Here is a 24,389-nt window from a genome sequence, read left to right as displayed (position 1 = left end):
CGCCAGTGCTGATTGTCCAGGTGCTGGATGTGGGTTACCCCATCCACACCAGCTGCCTCCTGTCTGTAAGGAAGTTTTTAATCTACTGGCAGATGGGGGCTGCTACAGTGAGCTGGGTGAGTTTGGAGTAGAGGATATCTGTGACGATGGCGTTGAACACTGAGCTGAAGTCCACAAACAGGGCCCTTGCATACATCCCTGGGGAGTTGAGGGGTTGGAAGATGTACTGCAACCCTGTGTTGACTGCATCTTCCACTGACCTGTTTGCTTGGTAGGCAAACTGTAGGGCGTTGAGCAGGGGACCTTTGATTTCCTTCGGGTGGGTCAACACCAGTCTCTCGAATGATCTCATGACCACAGACGTTAGGTCAATGGGCCTGTAGTCATTTAATCCTGTGATATGGTTTTTTTTGGGGACTGGGATGATAGTGGAGCTCTTGAAGCAGGAGAGGACTTCACACAACTCCAGTGATCTGTTGATGATCAGTGTGAAAATGGGGGCCAGCTGGTCAGCACAGACTTTCAGACAGAAGGGTGACACGCCACCTGGGCCTGGTGTCTTCCTGGTCTTCTGTCTTTGGAAAGGCTGGTGCATGTCCTCAACACAGATCCTGAGTGCCGGGGAGAGGGGCTGGCAGGGAATGTAAATGGTTGTGTTGTGGCTTGAGAGGGGGAGGGCTGTGAAAGTTTGCTTTTCAAACCTGCAGTAAAACCCATTTAGGTCGTCAGCCAGTTGGTCCCCTGCAGTGTTGGGGGATGTACTCTTGTAGTTGGTAATGACTTTCAAACCTCTCCAGACTAATGCTGAGTCATTGGCAGAAAACCAGTTTATCCAACTTTTCAGAGTAGCACCTTTTCGCCACTCAGATATCCATTGTGAGTGTATTTCTGGTTTTGTTGTACCGGATCCTGTCTTCACTCCTGTATGCTTCCTCTTTGGCTTGATGTAGCTGCCTGACTTGTTGTGAACCAGGTCTTATTGTTGTTGACGGTGTTGGAGATTTTATTGGGCATACACATTTCCTCACAAAACCTGATTTAAGCTGTCACAGTGTCAGTAAGTTCGTCCAGGTCTGTAGATGCAGCCTCAAAAACCCTCCAGTCAATGCTGTCAATGCAGGCCTTGAGCTCCAGTTTTGACTGGAACAGATAGGAAATAGGAATGAATAGGAATGAAACTGAGAAACAGAAACAAATAATACAATAAGAAAAATGCACAATGAAATTAAATGTACAGTACAAACTCCCATAGATTATATATATATATGTCTATGTTATAGATAAGTATAGTAAGCACATGGTATAGCAGCTCTGAGAGGAGAGAAACAGGCTACAGAGCTAGAGCCAATTCACAAAATTTCCAGGATAACTGTTCGAACTCTACTATATGTAACAATACTAGTAGGCAATAAGGATGGTAAACGTAACATGCTGTAAATGCCTCTTACGGCCTTCCCTGAAATTCGGGTACAATAGACAAGTCGTTCCGCTTATCTTAATTAGGGTCACAGGGTGCTGGAAGCTATCCCAGCACTCACTGGACACAAGGCAGGGAAACACCGTTGACAGGTCCATCGCAGGGCAGACACACAGGCAGACACATTCATGCACACATTCACACCTAGGAGCAATTCAGTATCTCCGATTTGCCTGACTTACACATCTTTGGACTGTGGGAGGAAACCGGAGCTCCCGGCAGAAACCCACACAGACACGGAGAGAACATGCAAATGCCTAGAAGAGGCATAACAAGCTACATTCACGATTTGCTAGCATACAGAAACGAGGCTTGATAAAATGTGTATTTTTCACAAAAAATGTAAGGGTGGGGATACCTGCAGTCAGTTGAGACTGAAGAGGTCACTTTAGCTGAGTGATGAAACGTTTCTCTCTCAATAAATGTTGTGTCCAGATGAACTGATCCAACTTCCTGTGATTTAAATACTACCCAGATATTTTTCTGTAGTCTGTGATTCCCTAATATTTACAAAAGATGATTTCAAAGGCATAAAAAAAAACCTGGACTGTTGCAGATACTCAGAGATGGATCCCTGGATGGGTTTGTTAGGCCCAGGTCCAGGAGCCCGAAGGTCTGGGGGCCCTAAGAAAACTGGTGCAACTGCTCCAAAGTCATACTCTGAGACCCGCAGCTAAAAAAAAAAAGTCTTTATAAATAGAAACTAATATCAGCTGGCAAAATCAAATCCCTAATCCCATCACACATTTGGTAAATTTTATACCCCAGAAATGATGAATCAGTTCATCTGGACACAAGGTTTAGTGGGAGAGAAACGTTTCATCACTCATCTAAGTTACTTCACCAGTCTCAGTAAATTGTATACCACGTGTTTTCTCATCAGCCACTCTTTCGATTAATGAAGGCTATTACTGTGCATTTGGTGTCCTATAATGTAAACAGACATAGGCAACTGGCTGGTCAGTGCACTACTTATAGTCAGTGTGTGCATCGTCTGGTTCTGGATGCTGCAGCAGGTGTGTGTGTGGTGTTGTTATGGGGGGAGGATGGTGTGTGTGTGTGTGTGTGGGGGGGGGGGGGGGCTGAGGCGTGCTCAGGCCCAGGGGCCCACGGACTTTAGATCCGTCTCTGCTGCATACTAAAAAGCTGAAACGGCTGCTCGTGTACTGGGTCGAAGTGTCATGTCAAAGTAAAGTAAAGTAAGCGTTCGCCGAGGGGGCACTACTTCACCAAACCACAAGGCAGAACAAATCGACTATGTTTAGGCACTGTATGCTTAGTATTGCCGAGCTTGTGTCTAAACACGGTGCTTGTGTAGGTCCACAAGCAGCTACGGATCATTCTGGTTGTGTGAATTAACACGAGTACTGCTGAGATTTCCCGACAACAGGGAGCGATAATCATATGGTTATTGCTAATGCAACAGAGGGCGTGAGTCATAATAAAATGGGCAATTTCCCCTAAATCCCCCCTCAGGGTAGCTGGTAAACTAAAGAGGGATTTGAAGTGAGGGGTACGAGGGCTGTGATTGTGTGCTATTGGCTCAGTAATTTGCTCTTGTATAAACATGCATTACTGTTATCTAAGTGCCCCCTGACAGCCGATTGGCTCCTCATTAGGCCTGTGTGAAATGAGATTAGCAACCAGCCTTTAAATTATGATCCAATCCCAGAACACATAATCTCTCACACATATACCATCTCCGTCTCCCTTTTGTCTCTCTCTCTCTCTCTCTCTCTCTCTCTCTCTCTCTCTCTCTCTCTCTCTCTCTCCCTCTCTCTCTCTCTCTCTCTCTCTCTCTCTCTCTCTCTCTCTCTCTCTCTCTCTCTCTCTCTCTCTCTCTCTCTCTCTCTCTCTCTCTCTCTCTCTCTCTCCCCGTCAGAGTGCAACTGCAGCGGGAGATCAGACGAGTGTGTGTTCGACATGGAGCAGTATAGGAGCACTGGCAGTGGGGGGCGCTGTGTGGGCTGCAGAGACAACACAGACGGGCCCCACTGTGAACGCTGCAGAGAAAACCACTACAGGGGCTCCTCCCAAGAGCCCTGCCTGCCATGCCACTGCAATACCAACGGTAAATATCCTATCTCCTTTTTTCATGATGTCTAAACCGACAAATATTAGTTATAATTTAGTACACATATTAATTATTTTGTTAGCAAGCCACTGAAAGATACCGTCACGTTCACCAAAAACATTACTTTTTTCCTTCTTTTTTGTTTTCTTTACTGGGATTATAAAGTGATGAAGAGCAATGGTGAAAGCAAAATATTTGGATTGCGCTGACACCTGAAGAGATGTTTTTAGTTTTCTTTTCTTTTCTTTTTTTTTGGTATTTGATTGTCTTGAGGCGGCACGCTGACGCAGTGGTTAGCACAGTTGCCTCACAGCAAGAAGGTCCAGGGTTCGAGCCCCGGGATAGTCCAACCTTGGTGGGTCATCCCGGGTCGTCCTCTGTGTGGAGTTTACATGTTCTCACCGTGTCTGTGTGGGTTTCCACCAGGGGCTCCGGTTTCCTCCCACAGTCCAAAGACATGTAGGTCAGGTGAATTGGCCATACTAGGTGGTTCCTAGGTATGACTGGGTGTTTGTGTGTGTGTGGGCCCTGTGATGGCCTGGTGGCCTGTCCAGGGTGCCCCCCCCACCTGCCACCTAGTGACTGCTGGAATAGGCTCCAGCATCCCCGCAACCCTGAGAGCAGGATAAGTGGTTCAGCTAATGGATGGATGGATGATTGTCTTGATGCATGCTCAATAATCCAGGCAAGAAAATCAAAGAAAATAGAATCAGTTCATCTGGAGCCAACATTTATGGAGAGAAACATTTCATCACTTATCTAAGTGACCTCTTCAGTCTAGACTGACTGCAGGTGTCCCCACCCTTACAAACAATACAGTTGCATAACGACTGAAACCAACCACCACTTTCATACGCAAACATGGATGTGACCATTAACTAGAGTTTCAAAGGCCATGTGCACTATTCACAGAGGATTAGGGAATGTTGCAATCTCAACATTGTAAGATGGTGACAGGCGTATAACGACCGAAACCAGCGACCAGTTTCATGTGCAAATATGGGTGTACACATGGCCATTGAAACTCTAGTTAATGGTCACACCCTTATTTGCATATGAAACTGGTCGTTGGTTTCGGTCGTTTTGCAGCTGTATTGTTTATAAGGGTGGGGATACCTGCAGTCAATTTAGACTGAAGAGGTCACTTAGATGAGTGATGAAACGTTTCTGTCAATAAATGTTGAATCCAGATGAACTGATTCAACCTTCTTTGGCATTTGATTGTGTTGATGAGCTCAAAATAAATGGCAATAACAGAAGTAAAATCACTTGAACTGGTACTCTGATAACATAACATAAAAAAGTGCAGCATTTAGCCGGAGGAAATAGCTCATTGGATTAAGCGTGGCATGTTTAGCTACTCCTAGTCTGTGCCATCGCATGAGCAAAACTGAAATCTGTTAAGATGAACTCACTTATACAATAATGTCCAACACATTTCTACCTGTTTCATCGCATTTATTACCACTTTACCACCTGAGCATTAAAGTTTTTTTTTCTTAGCCCTACCTTTCATTTATCCAGTTAGCTGAGGTGAGCTGACTACTCATTTATAATTCTACCTAAATTTTGGGTTCTCACAGTTGCAAACATCACTATCTTCTGTACTTTTTTTTTTACCTTGTAAGTTACATGGTGTTGTTGGAGTTTATTATTATTATTATTATTAGCATTATTATTAGCATTATTAGCATTATTTATATTACTATTAGCATTATTAGCATTATTAGCATTAGATGTATTGCTATTAGCACTATTACTATTATTATTTTTAGCATTATTAGCGTTATTAGCATTATTTGTATTACTAGGATCATAATAATTATTATTATTATTGTTATTATCATTATTATTACGCTTAGTTTATTTTATTATTAGTTTAATATATTTATTATTGTAAGAGGATAAAGTAGACTACATATTGCCACATACTCTCTTCTTTTCTAAAAATACTCCAGCCGCTTTTTTTTATTTCACTATAGATCGGCTATCCTCAATGTAACATAATTTGCCTCCAAGGCAATCTATCTCTGAGCTTTTTGAGGAAGACTCATATAAACTGTTTTCGGTTATCCCTGATGTACACTTGAGGGCAAAGTAATTTTATGCTGATGTTTTCAATGTGCTTTGCAGTCCAGATGTATCAGATTGATTTTTTTTTCCCCGTGGTGTTTGTAAATTGTGTTTTATTTCTCTGCATATGTTTGTGCGCTCTGATGCTATTTCCATGTTTTCATCTCCTCTATCTTATTATACATCTCTTCCCCCTCCCCCATACTCCCTGCATTGCCTTTGTTTGTGTTTTGTTCTGGGGTTTTTATTCATTGCTTCTTCTGTGCTCTCCGTCTGCCGTCCCTCCCAGGCTCAGTCAGTCTCCGGTGCAACATAGAGGGAAAGTGTGTGTGTCGCACAGGTGTGACAGGGGACAAGTGTGACACATGTCAAGCAGGCTTCCACTCGCTTGGCCCCAGTGGCTGCAGGTGAGCAACACACGCACGCGCGCGGCGCGCACACACACACACACACACACACACACACACACACACAGTCTCTCTCTCTCTCTCTCTGTCTCTCGATGCACGTTTAAAATTCATGGACGGGAAGAGAAACAAATGTGTGTTACTGTTGACCTTCAGAAGACTGTGAGGCAGAGTATTGAAGAACACCGAAATTAGAAAGAGGCTGCAATCCAGCAACACTGATATATAATAATGTTCCTGTGCTTCAGTTTGTACTATTTTGCTACTTATTTAGCAAAATAAAGCACTACTACTACTACTGCTACTGCTACTGCCACTACTACTACTTTCAGCTGCTCCCGTTAGGGGTCGCCACAGCGGATCATCCGTTTCCACCTCTCCCTGTCCTCTGCATCTTCTCTTTTATGGACTTTTTAGAAGTAGAGTATCATCAGTCCCAATATATGGTATGACACACTACAAGCACACACACACACACACATACACACACAGAATGTGTGAGTCAGTTCCTGAGTAAACGTGGTTGAATCTTACTGATGCCCTGGCGTGCTGCATAGATTTTATTGATTCAAAGTTTTTCACATTGATTGAATGATGATTAAAACTTCCTCTGACCGGAGAGCTTTCTCACTATCGAAGGGCGTGCAGGAGCAAGTGCAAGCCCGTGTGTGTGTGTGTGTGTGTGTGTGTGTGTGTGTGTGTGAGAGAGAGAGAGAGAGAGAGAGAGAGAGAGAGAGAGAGAGAGAGAGAGAGAGAGAGAGAGAGAGAGAGAGAGAGAGAGGCTGTGTTGGAAGCATGTAGTAGTATTTGTATTCATAAGAGCCCACTCTCGCTCTCTCTGACCTCACCCTTCCTGCTGGTGGAATGCTAAGTTGCGCCGGTGTTGAATCGCATATCAATGACCACCAGGTCCCAGTATTGTGTCGACACATAGCAGCTTTTAACTAGAGGTAATACAACAGAAGAAAAAAAAAAAAGATCCGGCTTTTAAACGAAATACACGCTTTATTTGTTTCACATTAAACAGAAAAAGAATCAGAAACACTTAATTTGTCATTTCGTGTCCCCCAGCCCACAGCAGTGCAACACAAAGACAAAAACACATATCCAAAAACTACAAGAACTACAAGCACACATGTCCAAAGTAACACTTATATCTAAACCAAAAAAAAAAATCACAGTCCAGAAGAACAAACACCCGTCAGGATGACTGTCAGAACTGCCTGTCTGCCTGAGCTAGCAGTTAGTTTAGCCTGCTCCGCTTCCGCATCCTGTCAGACCACCCTTGGTGTTTCCTCTTCGGTCCTTGGGCCCACGGGATGCAGCAGACCAAGCTCTCCCAGCCGATCCAGCACCAGCCATCAAACGGGGACAAACTTAGACGCAGACCTGGACAGAGACACTACATGGACCGTGCTGGGTGAGGCCGCTGCAAATGTGAATTTGTGCCGCCATCTTCCCACACTGGGAGTGGAAAAAAACAAGTATATATATATATTCTTTTACTATATTCTTTTACTACATCTATACTTTTTAATTGCACAGCTTTATTATTTCTGGCCTACTGTGTGGAAATGGTTCGACGTGGGACTCAGGCTCAGACACAAACAGGGCTGAGACATGTAGTTGCTCGAAAACCGAAAAGGCCTTTTTGGCAATGTCGGCAAAAAGACAAAAATAAGGAAGACCAGACAAATCCAGCAATGCAACTGTATCATGGATCAAAACTGAAGATGAGGCAAGGTAACAGTGGCCCAGTGTTTAGCGCTGTTGCCTCACAGCAAGAAGATCCTGGATTCGAACCCGGGGGTTGTCCAACCTTGGGGGTCATCTCTGGTCGTCTTCTGTGTGGAGTTTGCACGTTCTCCCCGTGTCTGCGGTGGGTTTTCTCCGGGTGCTCTGGTTTCCCCCACCTTCAGAAAGACATGCATGTTAGGTTTAATACTCTTGTCTGTGCCCCTGACCGAGGCATGGCAAGATGAACTGGAGTTGGTCCCCGGGAGCTGTACGGCGGCTGCCCACTGTTCCTAGCTGCACAGCTAGGATGGGTTAATTGCAGAGAAGAATTTCCCCACAAGGTCCTGTGATGGCCTGGCGGCCTGTCCAGGGTGTCTCCCCGCCTGCCGCCCCAATGACTGCTGGGATAGGCTCCAACATCCCGCGACCCTGAGAGCAGGATAAGTGGTTTAGATAATGGATGGATGAATAGATGAATGTATGTATGTATATATAATATATATATATGTGTGTGTGTGTGTGTATATATATATATATATATACTTGTTTTTATGTTAAGTAAGTACAGTACATGCTGCAGACTATTGGAGGGAGTGGAAATCAATATAACTCTAACATAACTGAAAATAACTCGTGTTTATCTCAACCCTCCTCACCATCTCCTTTTCAAAGTGCCCGAGGTTTTTTTTTGTGGTTTTTTTCAACCATTGGTTTCCAAAGCATAGTTCAATGTTGTTCAACAACAGAAAGAGATGATATACGTTCATATCCCTGCAGGACCTCAGAGATCTGCAGGTTTAGAGACGGGACCTTACACACAGTTACAATTCCACAGACGATCAAAGTACCCAGGTCCCCGCCCATGCGTGTCTTTGTCTGACTTGCACAGAGTGGGCAGGCTGTTGGGTTGTGGTGTCGTGTGAATTACCCAGACCAGTGGAGCAAAACCAAGTAAAGGCTGCTTGCCTCAGGGGTAATTAAAATCACTTGTAATAGCGCCTTGTTAAAAATAGATTCTTTGTTATAGTGCTTAAAGAAAAAAAAAACAATCAATGAAGGTGATCAAAAAATTGATAGAATCCAAAGTAGAGGTACACAAGGCTTTCACCCAAACAGGCCACTCGTCCACTGCTGTCAAGGTAAATCAGGCAGCCCATGGCTACCATGTGTATTCGTATGTGTGGAAACTGCAGGAAAGTAGAGACGGACAATTTCTCTCATTGACTACACGAACACGTGTGTCATTTACTCTTCAGTACAAAATCCCAACGCAAGCAACATGGCGCTGCTCAAACAATCCTAGTCCTAGCTCCACCCTGTCAACCCGGAAACCCTCTCTTAAAGGGCCCGTGTCTACCCACCACACAACGTCAACTGATTATGGTGAATTGTGCCCATATAGTGCGCTTCCTGTGCAAAATCAGCAGGTCTTGACGCGATACCTTTTTTATAACTGCTCTGTCACTCTTTAAAGAACAATGATTAAGTGTCACTATCTATAGGCTATTAAATCTAGTTTCCTAAATCCTTATCACTTTCAGAGGTCTTCATCAGTAGCTTGACCATAACATATAGCTCTGACCTCCTTGACGAAAAGTTACTTCCACTTCTGGTGTGGGAAGATGGCGGCGCAAATTCACGTTTGCAGCAGCCTCACCCAATACCAGTGTGGGAAGATGGCAGTGCGAATTCGCGTTTGCGGCGGGCTCACCCAGTACTATCCATGCAGTGACTTTGTCCACGTCTGCGTCTAAGTTTGTCTTCGTTTGATAGCTGGGAGAGCTGGCCGAGGGAGCCTGGTCTGCTGCGTGCTGTGGGTCCAGGGACCGCGGCCCTGCCTGGAGCTGCGCCCGAAGAGGAAACACCAGGGGCGATCTGTCAGGATGGCGAAGTGGGGCAGGCTAAGCTAACTGCTAACCCATGCAGACCGGCAGTTCTGATAACACGAGGGCGGTCTGGCGGCAGCGGCCTCACGTGGCGTCTAATGTGGCGATTTTAGCGTCGTCGTTCGGAGTGCGGGGAGATGTGTTGAAGGGTATAACGGCAGTTCCAACAGTCATCCTGGCTGGCGTTCGTTACCTTGGACAGTGATTTTTTATTTATTTTTTTTTTTTTAGTTTGGTTATATATGATAGTTTGGATGCATGTTGTTATAGTTCTTGTAATTTTTGGACATGTATTTTTGTCTTTGTGTTGCACTGCTGTGGGGTGTGGGAGCAAATATTTTGTTTTATTTCATGTACTTGTGTACATGAAATAAAACGATAAATAAAGTGTTCATGATACCTGAAAAGGGGTGGGTGGATGGATGGATGGATGGATGGATGAATGGATGGATGGATGGGTGGGTGGATGGGTGGGTGGATGGATGAATGGATGGATGGATGGATGGATGGATGGATAGATTCATTGTCATATTATTAGTTTGGCTTTTATGGCATTCCTCTTTGAAACAGCCTCACTCAAGATTTTCCATATTTCAGCAAAAAATTAGTTTTAAGACAAAATAATTGTAGGGTACCCTATGAACGCCTTTATATCAGTGTGAGTTGTGCATGATTGTTTCAAAGTGTCAACCTTATCATAATTTGTGTGCAGGCCATGCGAGTGCGACACCAGGGGCAGTGTGGGAGACTGCTCTTCACTGGATGGAACTTGTTACTGCAAGTCGAATGTGGAGGGACAAGCCTGTGACAGGTGAAAGCTCATTTTACTTCCATAATATTGGTTATGTGCACACGTGACTTTGGTTACCAAAATAACATTAAAGGTGTTATGGACAGAAATGGGCAAAGATACTCCATAATCTAACATGTTTAACTAAAACGCATGTGTTTGTATTTTAAATAGAAAGAAAATACATAGCGTCTAGTATTTGAAGTACTCCAACGACCACTTCTGCAGAGGAAGAGTACATAAAATCAGTTTGTGTTATTAACAAAGATGAAAATGACAACTGATTGTGTGAAAAAAATCTTATAAATGTAGGCCTACATAATTATAGCTGACAATCTTCAGGACTGCTATCTCCTATTAGATGAGGACGGTGGGGTTCGACGGCGAGACAATAAATGACATAGTTTAAGATGGCACTGCTGATCCCATTTGCAGTTAGTTTTTCAATAAGCCATTCAATACAACCCTTTTACTGAAGCAAGTGCACCACATAAAGCACATCAGCATCCAGACCACTCATACAGCACCCACATCACGTCATCGCATATGATATGGTGGCTGGCTGTCTTCATATCATTCTCATCATCACCATAACTGAGAGGAATAGACTATAGCTAGAAAAAAAAATCGCTCCTCTTTGACCTCAAATTTGATCTCTGCTGTAAAGTATTTTCAGAGTATTTTCAAATATAAAATACTGTTCCCAGAAGTAACATATAACAAATTATGGTCTTAACAAGTAATTGAAATACATATCTCAAATACTTTTTTGGCCCCAATTGTATCCGGCCAATTACCCCACTCTTCTGAGCCGTGCCAGTTGCTGCTCCACCCCCTCTGTCGATCCGGGGGGAGCTGCAGACTACCACATACCTCCTCCGGTACATGTGGAGTCGCCAACCACTTCTTTTCACCTGACAGTGAGGAGTTTCGCCAGGGGGATGTAGCGTGTGGGAGGATCACGCTATTCCCCCCAGCACCCCCCCCCTCCCAACAGGCACCCCGACTGACCAGATGAGGGGCTAGTGTAGCGACCAGGACACATACCCACATCCGGCTTCCCACCCGCAGACACAGCCAGCTGTGTCTATAGTGACGCCCGACCAAGCCGGAGGTAACACGCAGATTCGAACCGGTGATCCCCGTGTTGGTAGGCAACGGAATAGACTGCCACGCTACCTGGACGCAACTATTTCAAATACTTTTGATTAAGATATTGCCCATCTCTGTTTGTGGATAAGAAAAAAGGGTAACACTTTCTATGAAGCTTGCATCTATAACGCCCTATAAGCATCTATAACGCCCTATAAGCATCTACAACGCCCTATAAGCATCTATTGCATCTATAACGCCCATACTTTCCTTTAATGTGTATTACAATAACTAACGGCTATGGCTGAAGACATTGAAATAGCATTATGACATTTGACAGAGAAACAGGCTAATGATGACATATTTATAATGCGTAAATCAGTTTTAAATTGACATAATGTATCATAAAGGTGGTTATGAGGTGTTTTGAGGGCGTATACATGGTTCAACACAGGATCAATGCTGCTTGTCCCCCCCTCTCCTGCTGACTTTCCTGTCACTCTTCGGCGTCTTATATGATGTTATGTTCCTCTCAGAGACAAGATCAAACGGAAGTAAACACCCTGTCATAAAAGCAAAACACACAACCCCAGGTTTCGAGCTATTAAATGAGTCTGCGTGTACTGTTTGTTGACTTTTCTGGTCATTTTACAACTCACTGAGCAGGCCCATTTCCTGTGCGTGTGGCTGGTGCGGCGGCTGATTTCTAGCGGCGTTTCTCTCCTATTCATGTGTCATCCAGAGTCCAGGGGGTCAGAGCTGGTCGTCCTGGCAGCTGGGCTCTATTGGGTTTCTCATCTCTCAACACTGCTGCAAACACTCCAACACATGTTCAGCTGGCAGGCGGTCTCATCTGCGGTGACCCACATGGCTCAGTGCTCACTGGAGAAAAACACTGTGATTACACAAATATAAGCGCATTTAGTAGCCTACAAAAAGGAGGGAGATAAGGCGTATTGCAGTGATCAGGACAAGTCTACGGCTTATCGCCTTGTCAGTTTGTAGTGTGTCTTTGTTTTTTCTGGCTGTGATTATGTGTGTGTTCATGAGTGCTTGCATATATGTTTGATGCCCACAGATGCAAGCCAGGCTTCTACAATCTGCAACAAGCCAACCGAGTCGGCTGTCAGTCGTGTTTCTGCTATGGCCACTCCCTCGCCTGCTCGTCGTCCAATCAACATTCTGCTGTCAACATCACTTCCGACTTCCTTGAAGGTACCCGCTGTCAATCACCTGTCAGTAACCGTGCTACCCCTTTCACTTTAGGCTCTTGTATCATACACTTAGGTAACCAAAGTTTCAACCAAAATTGCTTACCTAAATGAAATGTTCAAGATTAATAATGGTTTTATTTATTATTTTTTATTTTTATGGCATTTCCTGCCTTTATTTTCTAGCGATATTCGAGAGAGTGACAGGAAAGTTAGGGGGAGAGAGGGGATGAATGGTTCAACTTTTTATCTCTGTGTATGATGAAACCCACTTATGTAATCATTGCATGCTAAACCAGTTTGGACATGTCCTCTGTAAATAATCCAGCCAGCAGACATTTTGTGAACAGCGGCACTTCATCATAAATGTCACGCTCTTCATCATGTCTGCAACGTAAATATGTGCGGTACCAGCTGTCACTGTTGTCTTATATTTTCTGTTGCCTCTAGATCAGGATGGCTGGGTAGGAGAGTTCTCTAGAGAACAGGAGCATCCCCTTCTGTGGAAGGAGGGTGAAGTCTACCTCCTTCCTCTCTCTGAGGAAGACATCGGCTTCTACAAAGCTCCCAGTAAGTCAAATAGAAGGAAAGGGATGATCAACTTTTTTTTGTGTGTGTGTATGACTTTCTGTCTAAAGGGATATTACTTCACTATTGTTGATTATTTCAAGCAGACACACTAGTAGACCTTCAGCCCCTTTTTTAGTACACGCGTAAATTATGTTATGGTTTGTATGCAGTGGCATCTCTGGTACGGAAAGCCTGGAGGGCCACGAAAAACTGCATGAGCGGGATCCGACTTGTCAATGAAACTACACACAAACCTACTTGCTCAATGAATCCAAACACAAACACCCCTCATCACTGAATGAAATCACAAATGCATACATTAAAGTAGTGGAGACAGGGATATGAGTGACATCATCAATAACTGTATTTGTTCTCACACAGCTGGTATATTACCTTGTTATACAGCATCACATTACAAATCCAAAGTTATCAAGGGTGGCACGGTGGCCCAGTGGTTAGCGCTGTTGCCTCACAGCAAGAAGGTCCTGGGTTGGAGCCCCTGGGTTGTTCAACTTTGGGGGTTATCCCAGGTCATCGTCTGTGTGGATTTTGCATGTTCTCCCCATGTCTGCAGTTGAGTTTTCTCTGGGTGCTCTGGTTTTCCCCCACCATCAAAAGAAACATGCATGGGTCCGCGGTGGTGTAGCGATCCAAGCATCGGCTTGGTGTCGATGCAGTTTCCCACTGGGGACTGGGGTTCGCGCCCCGGTCTCGTCAGATCCGACTATGGCCGGACTCGATGAAGCAGCAATCATTGGCAACGCTGTCTTTGGGAGGGGGGCGGAGTCAGCTTGTGTTCGTCACGTGAATGCGTCTCTGTGTGTGTCGGAAAAAACAGTGGTTTGGCCTGGAGTCGCCTTGTCACGAAAGTGGGGAGGCGTCTCCTTCGAGACTGCCGGCCAAAGAGATGCAGTTGGCGAACGCATGCAGTACGAGGGCGGGTGTTTGAATTAAAATAGGGATTGATTGGCCACTAAATTGGGAGAAAAAAGGGAAAAATCAGAAATAAATGTATAAAAAAAAAATTTAAAAAAAAAGAAACATGCATGTTAGGGTTCGTACTTCTTTCTGTGGCCTTGACCGAGGCATGACAAGATGAACTGGAGTTGGTCCCTGGGTGCTGCACAGCGGCTGCCCACTGCTCCTAGCTACACAGCTAGGATGGGTTAAATGCAGAGCGTAATTTCCCCGTGGGGATCAATAAATGATCTCAAAATCAAGTAAATAAATAAATCAAGCAGTATACGATCATTGTGGTTTGCAGCTGTAATAGCACATCCACAACAACATTTCAGAAAAGGGAAACCCATTGCCTTCCGGGGCTTAACCTACAGGCTAAATAACACACCTTGTAGTAATGCAAAATAGACTCTCCAGTGATGTCCATTGCTTGGAAAGAAAAGAAGCATGAAGATCTTTCATCTGGAGAAACTTGTCAATAATTTTTCTGCCGAAGTTCATCAATCCAGGAATGAATTAATTTCCAGTTGATAGCATAGCAAGTGTATATTCGGATGATCCGCTGTGGCAACCCCTAACGGGAGCAGCCGAAAGTAGTAGTAGTAGTAGCATAGCAAGTGTATTGCCCCATGGTGTTGTATGCAAATGTTTTGATCCTCTCCAACATTGAAAAGTTTCTCTGCACGCCAATACTGTAAACAACATTTACTAAACGGCTTGACGTATGTCATTCTACTATTTTTTATTGACTTGTCTCAGCATGGGGCCAACATGTACATGCCCCACAGCTCAGTATTGAAAGCGCATTGAACATGCAAACAGTGTTTTCAGCTGCTCACTTGGTTAAGCAAACGCTGAGGGGCCAGCCCCTTGCTCACCAAATGAAGACTGCTAGGAGAAGTACTGAGATTTATGCAACAGGTACAGGACGATATTTGGAACATATCGGACAGGGCTACCATTGTCATAACACACAACAATGTTGGTGCAGTGGTTAGCGCGGTCACCTCACAGCAAGAAGGTCCTGGGTTCAAGCCCCAGGGTAGTCCAACTCTGGGGGTCATCCCGAGTCGTCCTCTGTGTGGAATTTGCATGTTCTCCCCTTGTGACTACGTGGGTTGGATAATGGATGGATGGATATATTACTTGTTACATTGAATTATTGATCATGTTGTGCACTGGCGACATCTTGTGGGGCCGGGTCCCACCGGCCCCTAATGTAGGGATGCTGTTGTTTGTATGCCACCTCTAATATACTTAAACCCATAACATTGTACCTGTTGTTCCTTGGTGAGATTAATCAGGGCCTTTGGCAGTGGGTCATATAGTGATTATTTTGACACCATTTCCTCCAATCCCTTATCAAGACCATTAGAAGATAAGGGAATAAGCTGGCCCAGCTACAGGACTTAGGCATCCTCTCTATCAGCTGCCCCAGCAGCAAAGGCCTGATGGAATTGGATGTCTTGGCTATGCTGGAGAAGCAACAAAGTGAAAATTGGCTTGGTTTCTTCTTGTCTCCACTAAGTCGGTTCCAGGCATCAGCCCACAGCCCCTCCAGCCACCAGTCCCCAGCCAGCAGCTAAACAGGAGCAATCCCATTAACTCCACGTCCTGGCGGTTTAATGCCCAAAATGCATGATCACAGAAAACGACTCCATTTAGAGGACTCTTTTTTTAGAAGGATAAAAAGCTCAGAATTGAAAGAGGCTTGGTGGTCAGGCATAATTTTGAAATTTCTTATGCATGCATTTTTAAATAACATTAAAAAGAGCATGCGGGGTCTGTGTCTGTGTGTGTTCACGCCTGTACAGAGGTACGTTGAGGATAACGAGAGCTTTCACACATGCTCACATGTGGATCTCTCTCTCTCTCTCTCTCTCTCTCTCTCTCTCTCTCTCTCTCTCTCTCTCTCACTCTCTCTCTCTCTATATATATATATATATATATATATATATATATATATATAACCTTGAAACTTGAAGTTTTATGTCTGTGTGTGTGTGTGTGTGTGTGTGTGTGTGTGTGTGTGTGTGTGTGTGTGTGTGTGTGTGTGTGTGTGTGTGTGTTAAATAGAACAGTAGATACGCATGTAAATAGATTGCTCTTCATTCTATATACATATGCATACATACATACTATATATGTGTAGGTTTGGTTGGGCACTTTTGCCTATGCATTTATTTTTTCATTTTATTTTTTATTTCATTTTTTTGTTTATTTATTCATTTTAAAGCATGCAGGCTATTATTCTAGCGCCTCTGCAGGCCACAGCACAGAGATTAGTGGTCCAACTGGCCAAGAGCTGCTTTGTGGCAGGCTCCTTATCTCTGTCGCGCAGCACTTGTTTGTGTTGTTTCTCCACATAATAAAATGCAGAGATCTATTGCCTTGTTGTCATTTTTTTAATGATCTCATTTTCTCATGTCTGTTTTCTCGGCGTTGCATGTTCACTTACTTTAAAGATTAGACTGGCACGGCAGTGGCTTTGGAAGAAGACTCAGGCCTGGACATTTCTCTTTCCTTATGCCCCTCTCTCTTTTTTTAAATTTTAATTTGTATTTTTGTACCGTAATCCCCCTGCTGTGTCTCTCACCAAAGCAGGAGATAATTCTGAGTGACAATGCCACATCGTCCACCAGTCACAACGCAATTTCTACAATTCCCATGGATGTGTTTGTCACCTGGTTTGCCTTGGACTTCTTCTGTCATGTAAGGGAGAGAATTAAATAAGCTGTTTTTGTTTTTTTGTCTTTTTTGTTTGTTTTTTTTGTTTTTTTTGTTTTTGACTGAATTGGTAGAGAGAGGAGAGTGTTTGGGATCTGCGTGCTTCATCCAGCTCCAGAAATATCAGCCGACGCTGCAGAGCCAAAGCACAATCCCCGGCACACAACTGAGGAAACTCAGCTCAGCTCTCATAGAATTACACAGGAGCATCAGACAGCCTTTCAAAAGCCTCAGCTGAGGCTGAAACTGAGTTTTTGGAGCAGTACAAATGGGACTACAGTAGAGAGAGAGAGAGAGAGAGAGAGAGAGAGAGAGAGAGAGAGAGAGAGAGAGAGAGAGAGAGAGAGAGAGAGAGAGAGAGAGAGAGAGAGAGAGAGAGAGAGAGAGAGAGAGAGAGAGAGAGAGAGAGAGAGAGAGAGAGAGAGAGAGAGAGAGAGAGAGAGAGAGAGAGAGAGAGAGAGAGAGAGAGAGAGAGAGAGAGAGAAGAAGACACAGAAAACAAGATGGAGAGTAATGCACTGGAGAACTGTCCCTCTCCTCCGGCAAGTTGGCTATTACTCTTCTCGTCCTTCACTCCTGATGGAGTGGTCTTGAAAACCCAACCTTTAAGAAATAGCTGATGTCCACCTCTCTCCTACCCTCTTCTCGTGTCTAAGGGGTCTCCTCCATCTCCCATATCTGCTTCTCCTAATTGCTTCTCCTGTCTTGTTTCCAAGACAGCAAACAATAAAACTTGCAAGATACTGTGTATGTTTGCCTGTGTGTGTACAAGAAGTGTGCACATTATGTCGTTGTGCCGGTGTATGTATACGTATGTGTCAATGTGTCTGTTTGTACACATGTGCAAGGTGTGTTTGTGTGTTTATTTACCTTTTTTTTTTCATCCCCCCCATTTTTTTCTCCCCAATTGCATTTGGCCAATTACTCGACTCTTCCGAGCCATCCCGGTGTCTGCTCCACCCCCTCTGCTGATTCGGCGAGGGCTGCAGACTACCACATGCCTCCTCTGATACATGTGGAGTCGCCAGCCGCTTCTTTTCACCTGACAGTGAGGAGTTTCGCCAGGGGGACATTGCGCGTGGGAGGACCACGCTATTCTCCCCAGTTCCCCCTCCCCTCTGAACAGGCGCCCCGACCGACCAGAGGAGGTGCTGGTGCAGCAACCAGGACACATACCCACATCCGGTTTCCCACCCGCGGACACGGCCAGTTGTGTCTGTAGGGATGCCTGACCAAGCCGGAGGTAACACGGGGATTTGAACTGGCGAGCCCCGTGTTGGTAGGCAACGGAATAGACTGCTACGCTACCCGGATGCCCTGTGTTTGTGTGTTTATATATGTCCATGTATTAAAACGGGCATATCTGTGAATCGTGCGCTTCTCTGCTTGTTTCCCTTCGGGTCTTGGACATCTGGGACGCTTGAAATGAGGAAATGTCATGTCACCATGCTGACACATGGTTAAGCAGCAGACTGAACACTTTAGCACAGCTGCCAGGATCGCTGAACATGAAGTACCTCCCTAAAAGTGTGCTTTGACCGACCGCCCTCAACAAGCATGACTTCCATTTGAATACGCTGGACACTTAATGAGCTTCTTTTGGTGATGCTCAAGGTGACATCATCTAAGATCCTTCAGCCCAGCCACCTGTTCAGAAGCTCAGCTTGACACGGATCCTTACTCTCATCTGGAAATCAGTCCAGTCTGCCAAACCTGAAGCCACAGGGAGGCGGTGAAAGAACGAAAGAGATTGAAAGAAGTGGTCCCCAGGTGCACAAAGCATGTGGTCAGCAGATCGTTTCAGAAGAGGCGCAGAAAGACAAGGAGCGGCTCACCCTACTGAGGACTTCAGCGTCGGAGCAGCTCCAGGCCGACTGTCACTCTGACTGAAGCTGCGATGGCAGTTAAGATCCTGATTCAACGTGAACGCTGTCTACAGCCAGGTCTCCCAGCAGGCCAGCCGGGCAACCTTTCATGTCAAGAGTATGGACGGGTAGAAAGGAGTGTGAGCGAGAGAGAGAGAAAGGTGAATAGGGGAAGGACGGACAACGTGATGGGCAGAGGCTGAGGGATGGAAAACACCGACATGCACAAAATAGGAAGAAATGGAGAGAAAGTGAGCAATTAAGAGAGAGGACGGGCAGGGAAATGGAGAGAGCAGAACAGTTTTGAGGGTGAAGCGAAGCATGATGGTAGAAAATGGAGTACCACGTTGACGGGGTGTGCATCAGAGACAGAGTATACCAGTCTAATGCCTATCACCATATGTCTCCTGCTGTGATGTATGTGCAAAGCCTGCTTGACATCCTGTCTGAGGGCTGTATGTGAACCTGCAGAACTGTGAACAGACGTCTGAGCAGATCTTTGCTCACAGTCCCAAATAGTTTAGTCTAGCTCTGCTGGACTCTCCGTCGTACCCCCCCCCCCCCGTCACTCCCCCAAACAGGCTGTGTGTGTGTGTCATTAACTTAGTGCATGTGTTCTTGTTCAGTTATATAGTTATATTTGTAAGGACCAGTTTTATTTATCTATCTATCTATCTATCGATTGATTGATCGAATGGCCTTTTGCACCCTTTTTCTCCCCAGCTGTACTTGGCCAATTACCCCACTCTTCAAAGGTGTCCTGCTCGCTGCTCCACCTCCTTTGCTGATCCTGGGAGGGCTGCAGACTACCACATGCCTCCTCCAATACATGTGGAGTTGCCAGCTGCTCCTTTTCACCTGATAGTGAGGAGTTTCTCCTGGGGGACATAGCGCATGGGAGGATCACACTATTCCCCCCCAGTCCCCCCCTCCGACCAGAGGAGGCGCTCGTGCAGCGACCAGGACACACACCCACATCCGGCTTCCCACCCGCAGACGCGGACAATTGTGTCTGTAGGAATGCCCGCCCAAGCTGGAGGCAACACGGGGATTCGAACCAGCGATCCCCGTGTTTGTAGACAGTGGAATAGACCGCTACGCTACCCAGACTTGTTAGGGGTTTTTTTTTGCATGGGATTTTTTTTTTTCATGCACTCATGCATTGAGTTACTGTTACAGAACTGAAAAAAATATTCAAAGGTAGGTAATTACCTAAGAATAAAAACCTGAAGAATAAATCGAGCTTCATTGTGTAGAGGTGATGGAGGCGATAAATCTTATCGCTTCAACTCCGTTCTCAACATTTTTCTTTTACCCATAATGCATTCATCTATGGGCCCAAAACTGGCTCGCAGCAGCAATTCAGAGCGTTTGCCTCGATCCCTCAAACGGTAATCCAGCGCAGCAGCGCGGAGGTCTAACACACTTGGATGGTCAGCGGTGTCAGTAGCGACTTTTATTACTTCCATTTTCATCAACATGTGCATACGTACTTGTGCGTGGGGTGTAGCTGCCTCTTTGTAAAACATCCTAATTTAGCCTCTTGACTGTGTGACAGGCTACGTGTCTATATTGACTTCGCGTAATCGAGTCTGTAGAGATGAGCTACACCTGCAGACCGGGCCGTGTAGCTCGGGAGTCCTCACGCAGACCATATTGGAGTGATTAAGACGTGAGAGTTTGTCCATCCAGCCCGTGCTCTCAGACCGCCTGCATGGCAGTCGATGAGCCTCGGTGGGAGTTGTGTTTGTGCGAGGCGGCAGTTGTTTAATTGAAACGGGGCTGATTTAATTGGGTTGGAACAAGTCTATACCCCGCGATTGATTGGCAGCTTGTGCACCATTCAACAAAAAGTCACTGGGGCAACTATCAGTTGTCGTGACGTGATGGGGACTGCACGTGTCCCTGTGTGTAGAGGTGGGGGGGGGGGCTGTGGTGGTGGGGGGGGTGTTAAGGGCAGCATATTCAGCCCATCGGATCATGCTGACAGTCACCACAGCAGTACAGGCTGGATTCATTCTTTCCTCTTTCTATCTTTATCTCGCCTGTTTCAAAATATTGTCCCCTCTCACTCGCTCTCTCTCTCTCTCTCTCTCTCTCTCTCTCTCTCTCTCTCTCTCTCTCTCTCTCTCTCTCTCTCTCTCTCTCTCTCTCTCTCTCGCTCTCTCTCTCAGGTGTGAGTCGGTTCTGTGATGGAAAATTAAGTCTTTATTGGACAGGTTCTTGTGAAGGAGTGACTTTGTTCATGTTGTTAAAAAGATGTCAAGTCTGTTTTTGGTAAAATAAAGCCTTGTTTTCAGATCTCTCTCTCGCTCTCTTTTGCTCTCTGTCTCTCTTTCACTCTCCCCATCTCTCTCTCTCTTGCTCTCTCTCTTGTGCGTTGTCTCTCTCTCGCCTGCTCTCTCGCTCGTCTCCCCTTCTCTCTCTCTTTCATTCTCCCCCTCTCTTGCTCTCTCTCTCCCTCTCTCTCTCCCTCTTCTTGCTCTCGGTCTCTTTCTCTCTCTCTTGCTGTCTCTCTCTTGCTCTCGCTCTCATGCGCTGTCTCTCTCTCTCTCTCTCTCGCCTGCTCTCTCTCTCTCTCTCTCTCCTACTCTCTCTCTGTCGTCTCCCCTTCTCTCTCTCGTCTCCCCTTCTCTCTCTCTTTGAGATACATCTGAGCAAATTCATGCCCACACAAAAGCTTGACAAAGCTGACAAAAAAAAAAAGAATTACTCACATTATCATGAGAAGTGACTCATGTGCAGGCCACTTCTGCACACTTCTGCTATTCAGAGGTACTCGAGCAGTGTGTTTTGAGACACGCTGATTAAATCCATTGTGACAAATCATCAGAAGATGATGCTTACCCCTGAATAATCTGTCTGGGTTTCTGTACTGACTCGTGAACTTGGAGGAGGGCCCACTAGTTGTGTCGTGTCAGGATAGTATTTTTTAAGGCGTGGTGTACGTTGGCCTACTTACCTCTATCCTTACTGAAGAGAGGATTAAAACTACTGCAACTATTGAGAGGACTGAAACTACAAGTGATGATCAAAACTACTAAATACAAAAAACAAAACAGCAACACAGATCACACTGAATCAAACCACCTGCCAACTACAGTATACAAAGTAAATAGAGGAAGTCCCCGGGTCACGTACGAGTTCCTTTTTTCTTTCTTTTTTTTTTATTTCCCCCGCTTTTCTCCCCAATTGTATTTTGGCCAATTACCGCACTCTTCCGAGCCGTCCCGGTCGCTGCTCCGCCCCCTCTGCCAATCAGGGGAGAGCTGCAGACTACCACGTCTCCTCCGTTACATGTGGAGTCACCAGCCGCTTCTTTTCACCTGACAGTGAGGAGTTTCACCAGGGGGATGTATCGCATGGGAGGATCACGCTATTCCCCCCCCAGTTCCCCCTCCACCCTGAACAGGCGCCCCGACCGACCAAGAGGAGGCGCCAGTGATACGACCAGGACACATACCCACATCCGGCTTCCCACCCGCAGACACGGCCAATTGTGTCTGTAGGGACGCCCAAACAAGCCGGAGGTAACACGGGGATTCGAACCGGCGATCCCCATGTTGGTAGTCAGCGGAATCGAGTTCCTTTTTTGAGTCTGTTCGTAAGTCGAATTTGTATGTAAGTCGGGACAGTTACGTACAGTTCACATCCAGCGTCAATTAGCCAAATGTATGTCTTCGTATATAGTATATATTTGACCTAAAACATCATGAATATAATGATGCAGTAATAATAATACATGTAACTACAGCTGAGAGAAAGAATGTGTGTATAGGTATAAAAAACTTGAAAGAAACATTTCTTACATTTCAAACTCCCCACCTGCCACCGTCCCTGGAGCGGGTCGTGACCGTTTGATGCCAGAAACGAGAGCCCACCTGGGGCTCGCCTCCCCGCCTCACTGGGTAGTTGGAAAAACGATTAGAGCATTTCATCTCTTTCTGAACACTTTATTATTTCCACTTTCGTTTCAACCGTGATCGTTTTCCTTTTCTTCGATGCATCACCATCCCTTGCATCAGATTTACGCTTTGAAGCCACGATTATGTTTGTAAACACCCAAAACAATTAAGTCAGAACACAACACACACAATAATGCTTACACCATCCGACTTGAAATGGCGACAATGGCATGGCGTTGTTCTCCTCAGGCTGACGAACCGCCTAAAATGAGCAGTGATTTGAGCGTCTCACAAAGTAGTCCGTCCATTCGTTAGTACGAACCATTGTGTGTAATGTCATCCCTTCTATCCCGACACACACACACACCTAGGGACAATTTCAGTCCAGTATCACGCCAAAGCGTGGAATACACCCGCCGGTCCAACGTGTCAGTGTCACCGTTCGCCTCGCTCAGGCGTGAAAAGCACACGCGTGTATGAAGGTGCGGTGCCAGCAGGGGGCGATGATTAACTCAATGCGAGGAACTCCCCACAGAGGAAACGAAGCATATAGAGTTTTCCAAAATTCCTTCCTTAATGCTAACCCTAACCCTAACCCGCACCCGCCTTCCCCTCTTAATCGTCGCCCCCTGCTGGCACTGCACCTTTATACACACGTGTACTTTTCACGTCTGAGCGAGGCAAACCATTGGACTGGCGGGTGTATTACACGCTTTGGCCTGATACCGGGTTGACATTTATTACGGCCGATTCACCTGACCTACATGCCTTTGGACTGTGGGAGGAAACCGGAGCACCCGGAGGAAACCCACGCAGACACGGGGAGAACATCCAAACTCCACGCAGAGGACGACCCGGGACGATCCCCAAGGCTGGACTACCCCGGGGCTCGAACTTGCTGTGAGGCGACCGCACTAACCACTGAGCCACGATGCCGCCCACCTGTGTAACTGTGTGTGTAACTCAGTTAGTACGAACCTTGTGTGTAACTTGAGTTTTTTCAAAATAGTGGGCTTCATGGAGGTTGGTTTGTAAGCACAGGCGTTCGTAAGTCGGGCGTTCGTAACCCGGGGACTACCTTTAACTGGAGAACTGGCTTGGCTGGCACTCATATGATTCTGGCCATGAATTTATATGTAGACCCACAATGAATTTTGTTTGTTTATTTATTTGTTTTGTTTTGTTTTTGTTTATTTGGGAGGGGGTGGGGGTCATCCAATTCAGAGGGCAGTTCTTTTCGGGCTGTGATGTCATAGCTCAAACTCATAATAGTTGGCCAATACACTTGTTGTTACTTAGAAAAATGAAAACCTTACTTATACCATGCTACTGTGTACATGCTACAGTAACGGTAGAAGAAGAAAATGAAAAAGGTAGATGACCGCTGTGTAAATCATTTCAGGCCGAGTGCAAACATGACAAATCTGCCCGTGGCTGTCACCGCGAGTGTGATGCCGTAAGAGCATCAGCGGATGCTGCGCGGAGATTATAAAACGGGGCGGCTGGCGGGCGGGCCGTAAAGCTCGCAGACAGCTGAACTGCGCTGAGTGACAGCGGAGCCTCCTCGCCCGCACAATCATCCCCTCGCGATCACCGCCTCCCGTCTGCGGCAGCC

General features: G+C 45.7%; 1 protein-coding gene across 1 annotated transcript in view; it reads left to right on the top strand.

Moving 5' to 3' along the window:
• Positions 1–24,389, top strand: part of lamc3 (laminin, gamma 3) — a 168,902-nt gene that overhangs the window by 68,444 nt on the left and 76,069 nt on the right. Inside the window, exons 5-9 of the mRNA XM_056291207.1 lie at positions 3,360–3,548; positions 5,914–6,031; positions 10,367–10,465; positions 12,615–12,751; positions 13,198–13,317. Of these exons, the coding sequence (XP_056147182.1) occupies positions 3,360–3,548; positions 5,914–6,031; positions 10,367–10,465; positions 12,615–12,751; positions 13,198–13,317 (663 nt within the window). The remainder of the gene's footprint in view (positions 1–3,359; positions 3,549–5,913; positions 6,032–10,366; positions 10,466–12,614; positions 12,752–13,197; positions 13,318–24,389) is intronic.

The sequence above is a fragment of the Lampris incognitus genome, chromosome 12, assembly GCF_029633865.1.
Source record: "Lampris incognitus isolate fLamInc1 chromosome 12, fLamInc1.hap2, whole genome shotgun sequence".
In the NCBI taxonomy this organism is placed as follows: Eukaryota; Metazoa; Chordata; class Actinopteri; order Lampriformes; family Lampridae; genus Lampris; species Lampris incognitus.
Note: the sequence above shows the minus strand (reverse complement) of the source record. Positions and strands in the feature narration are given on the sequence as shown.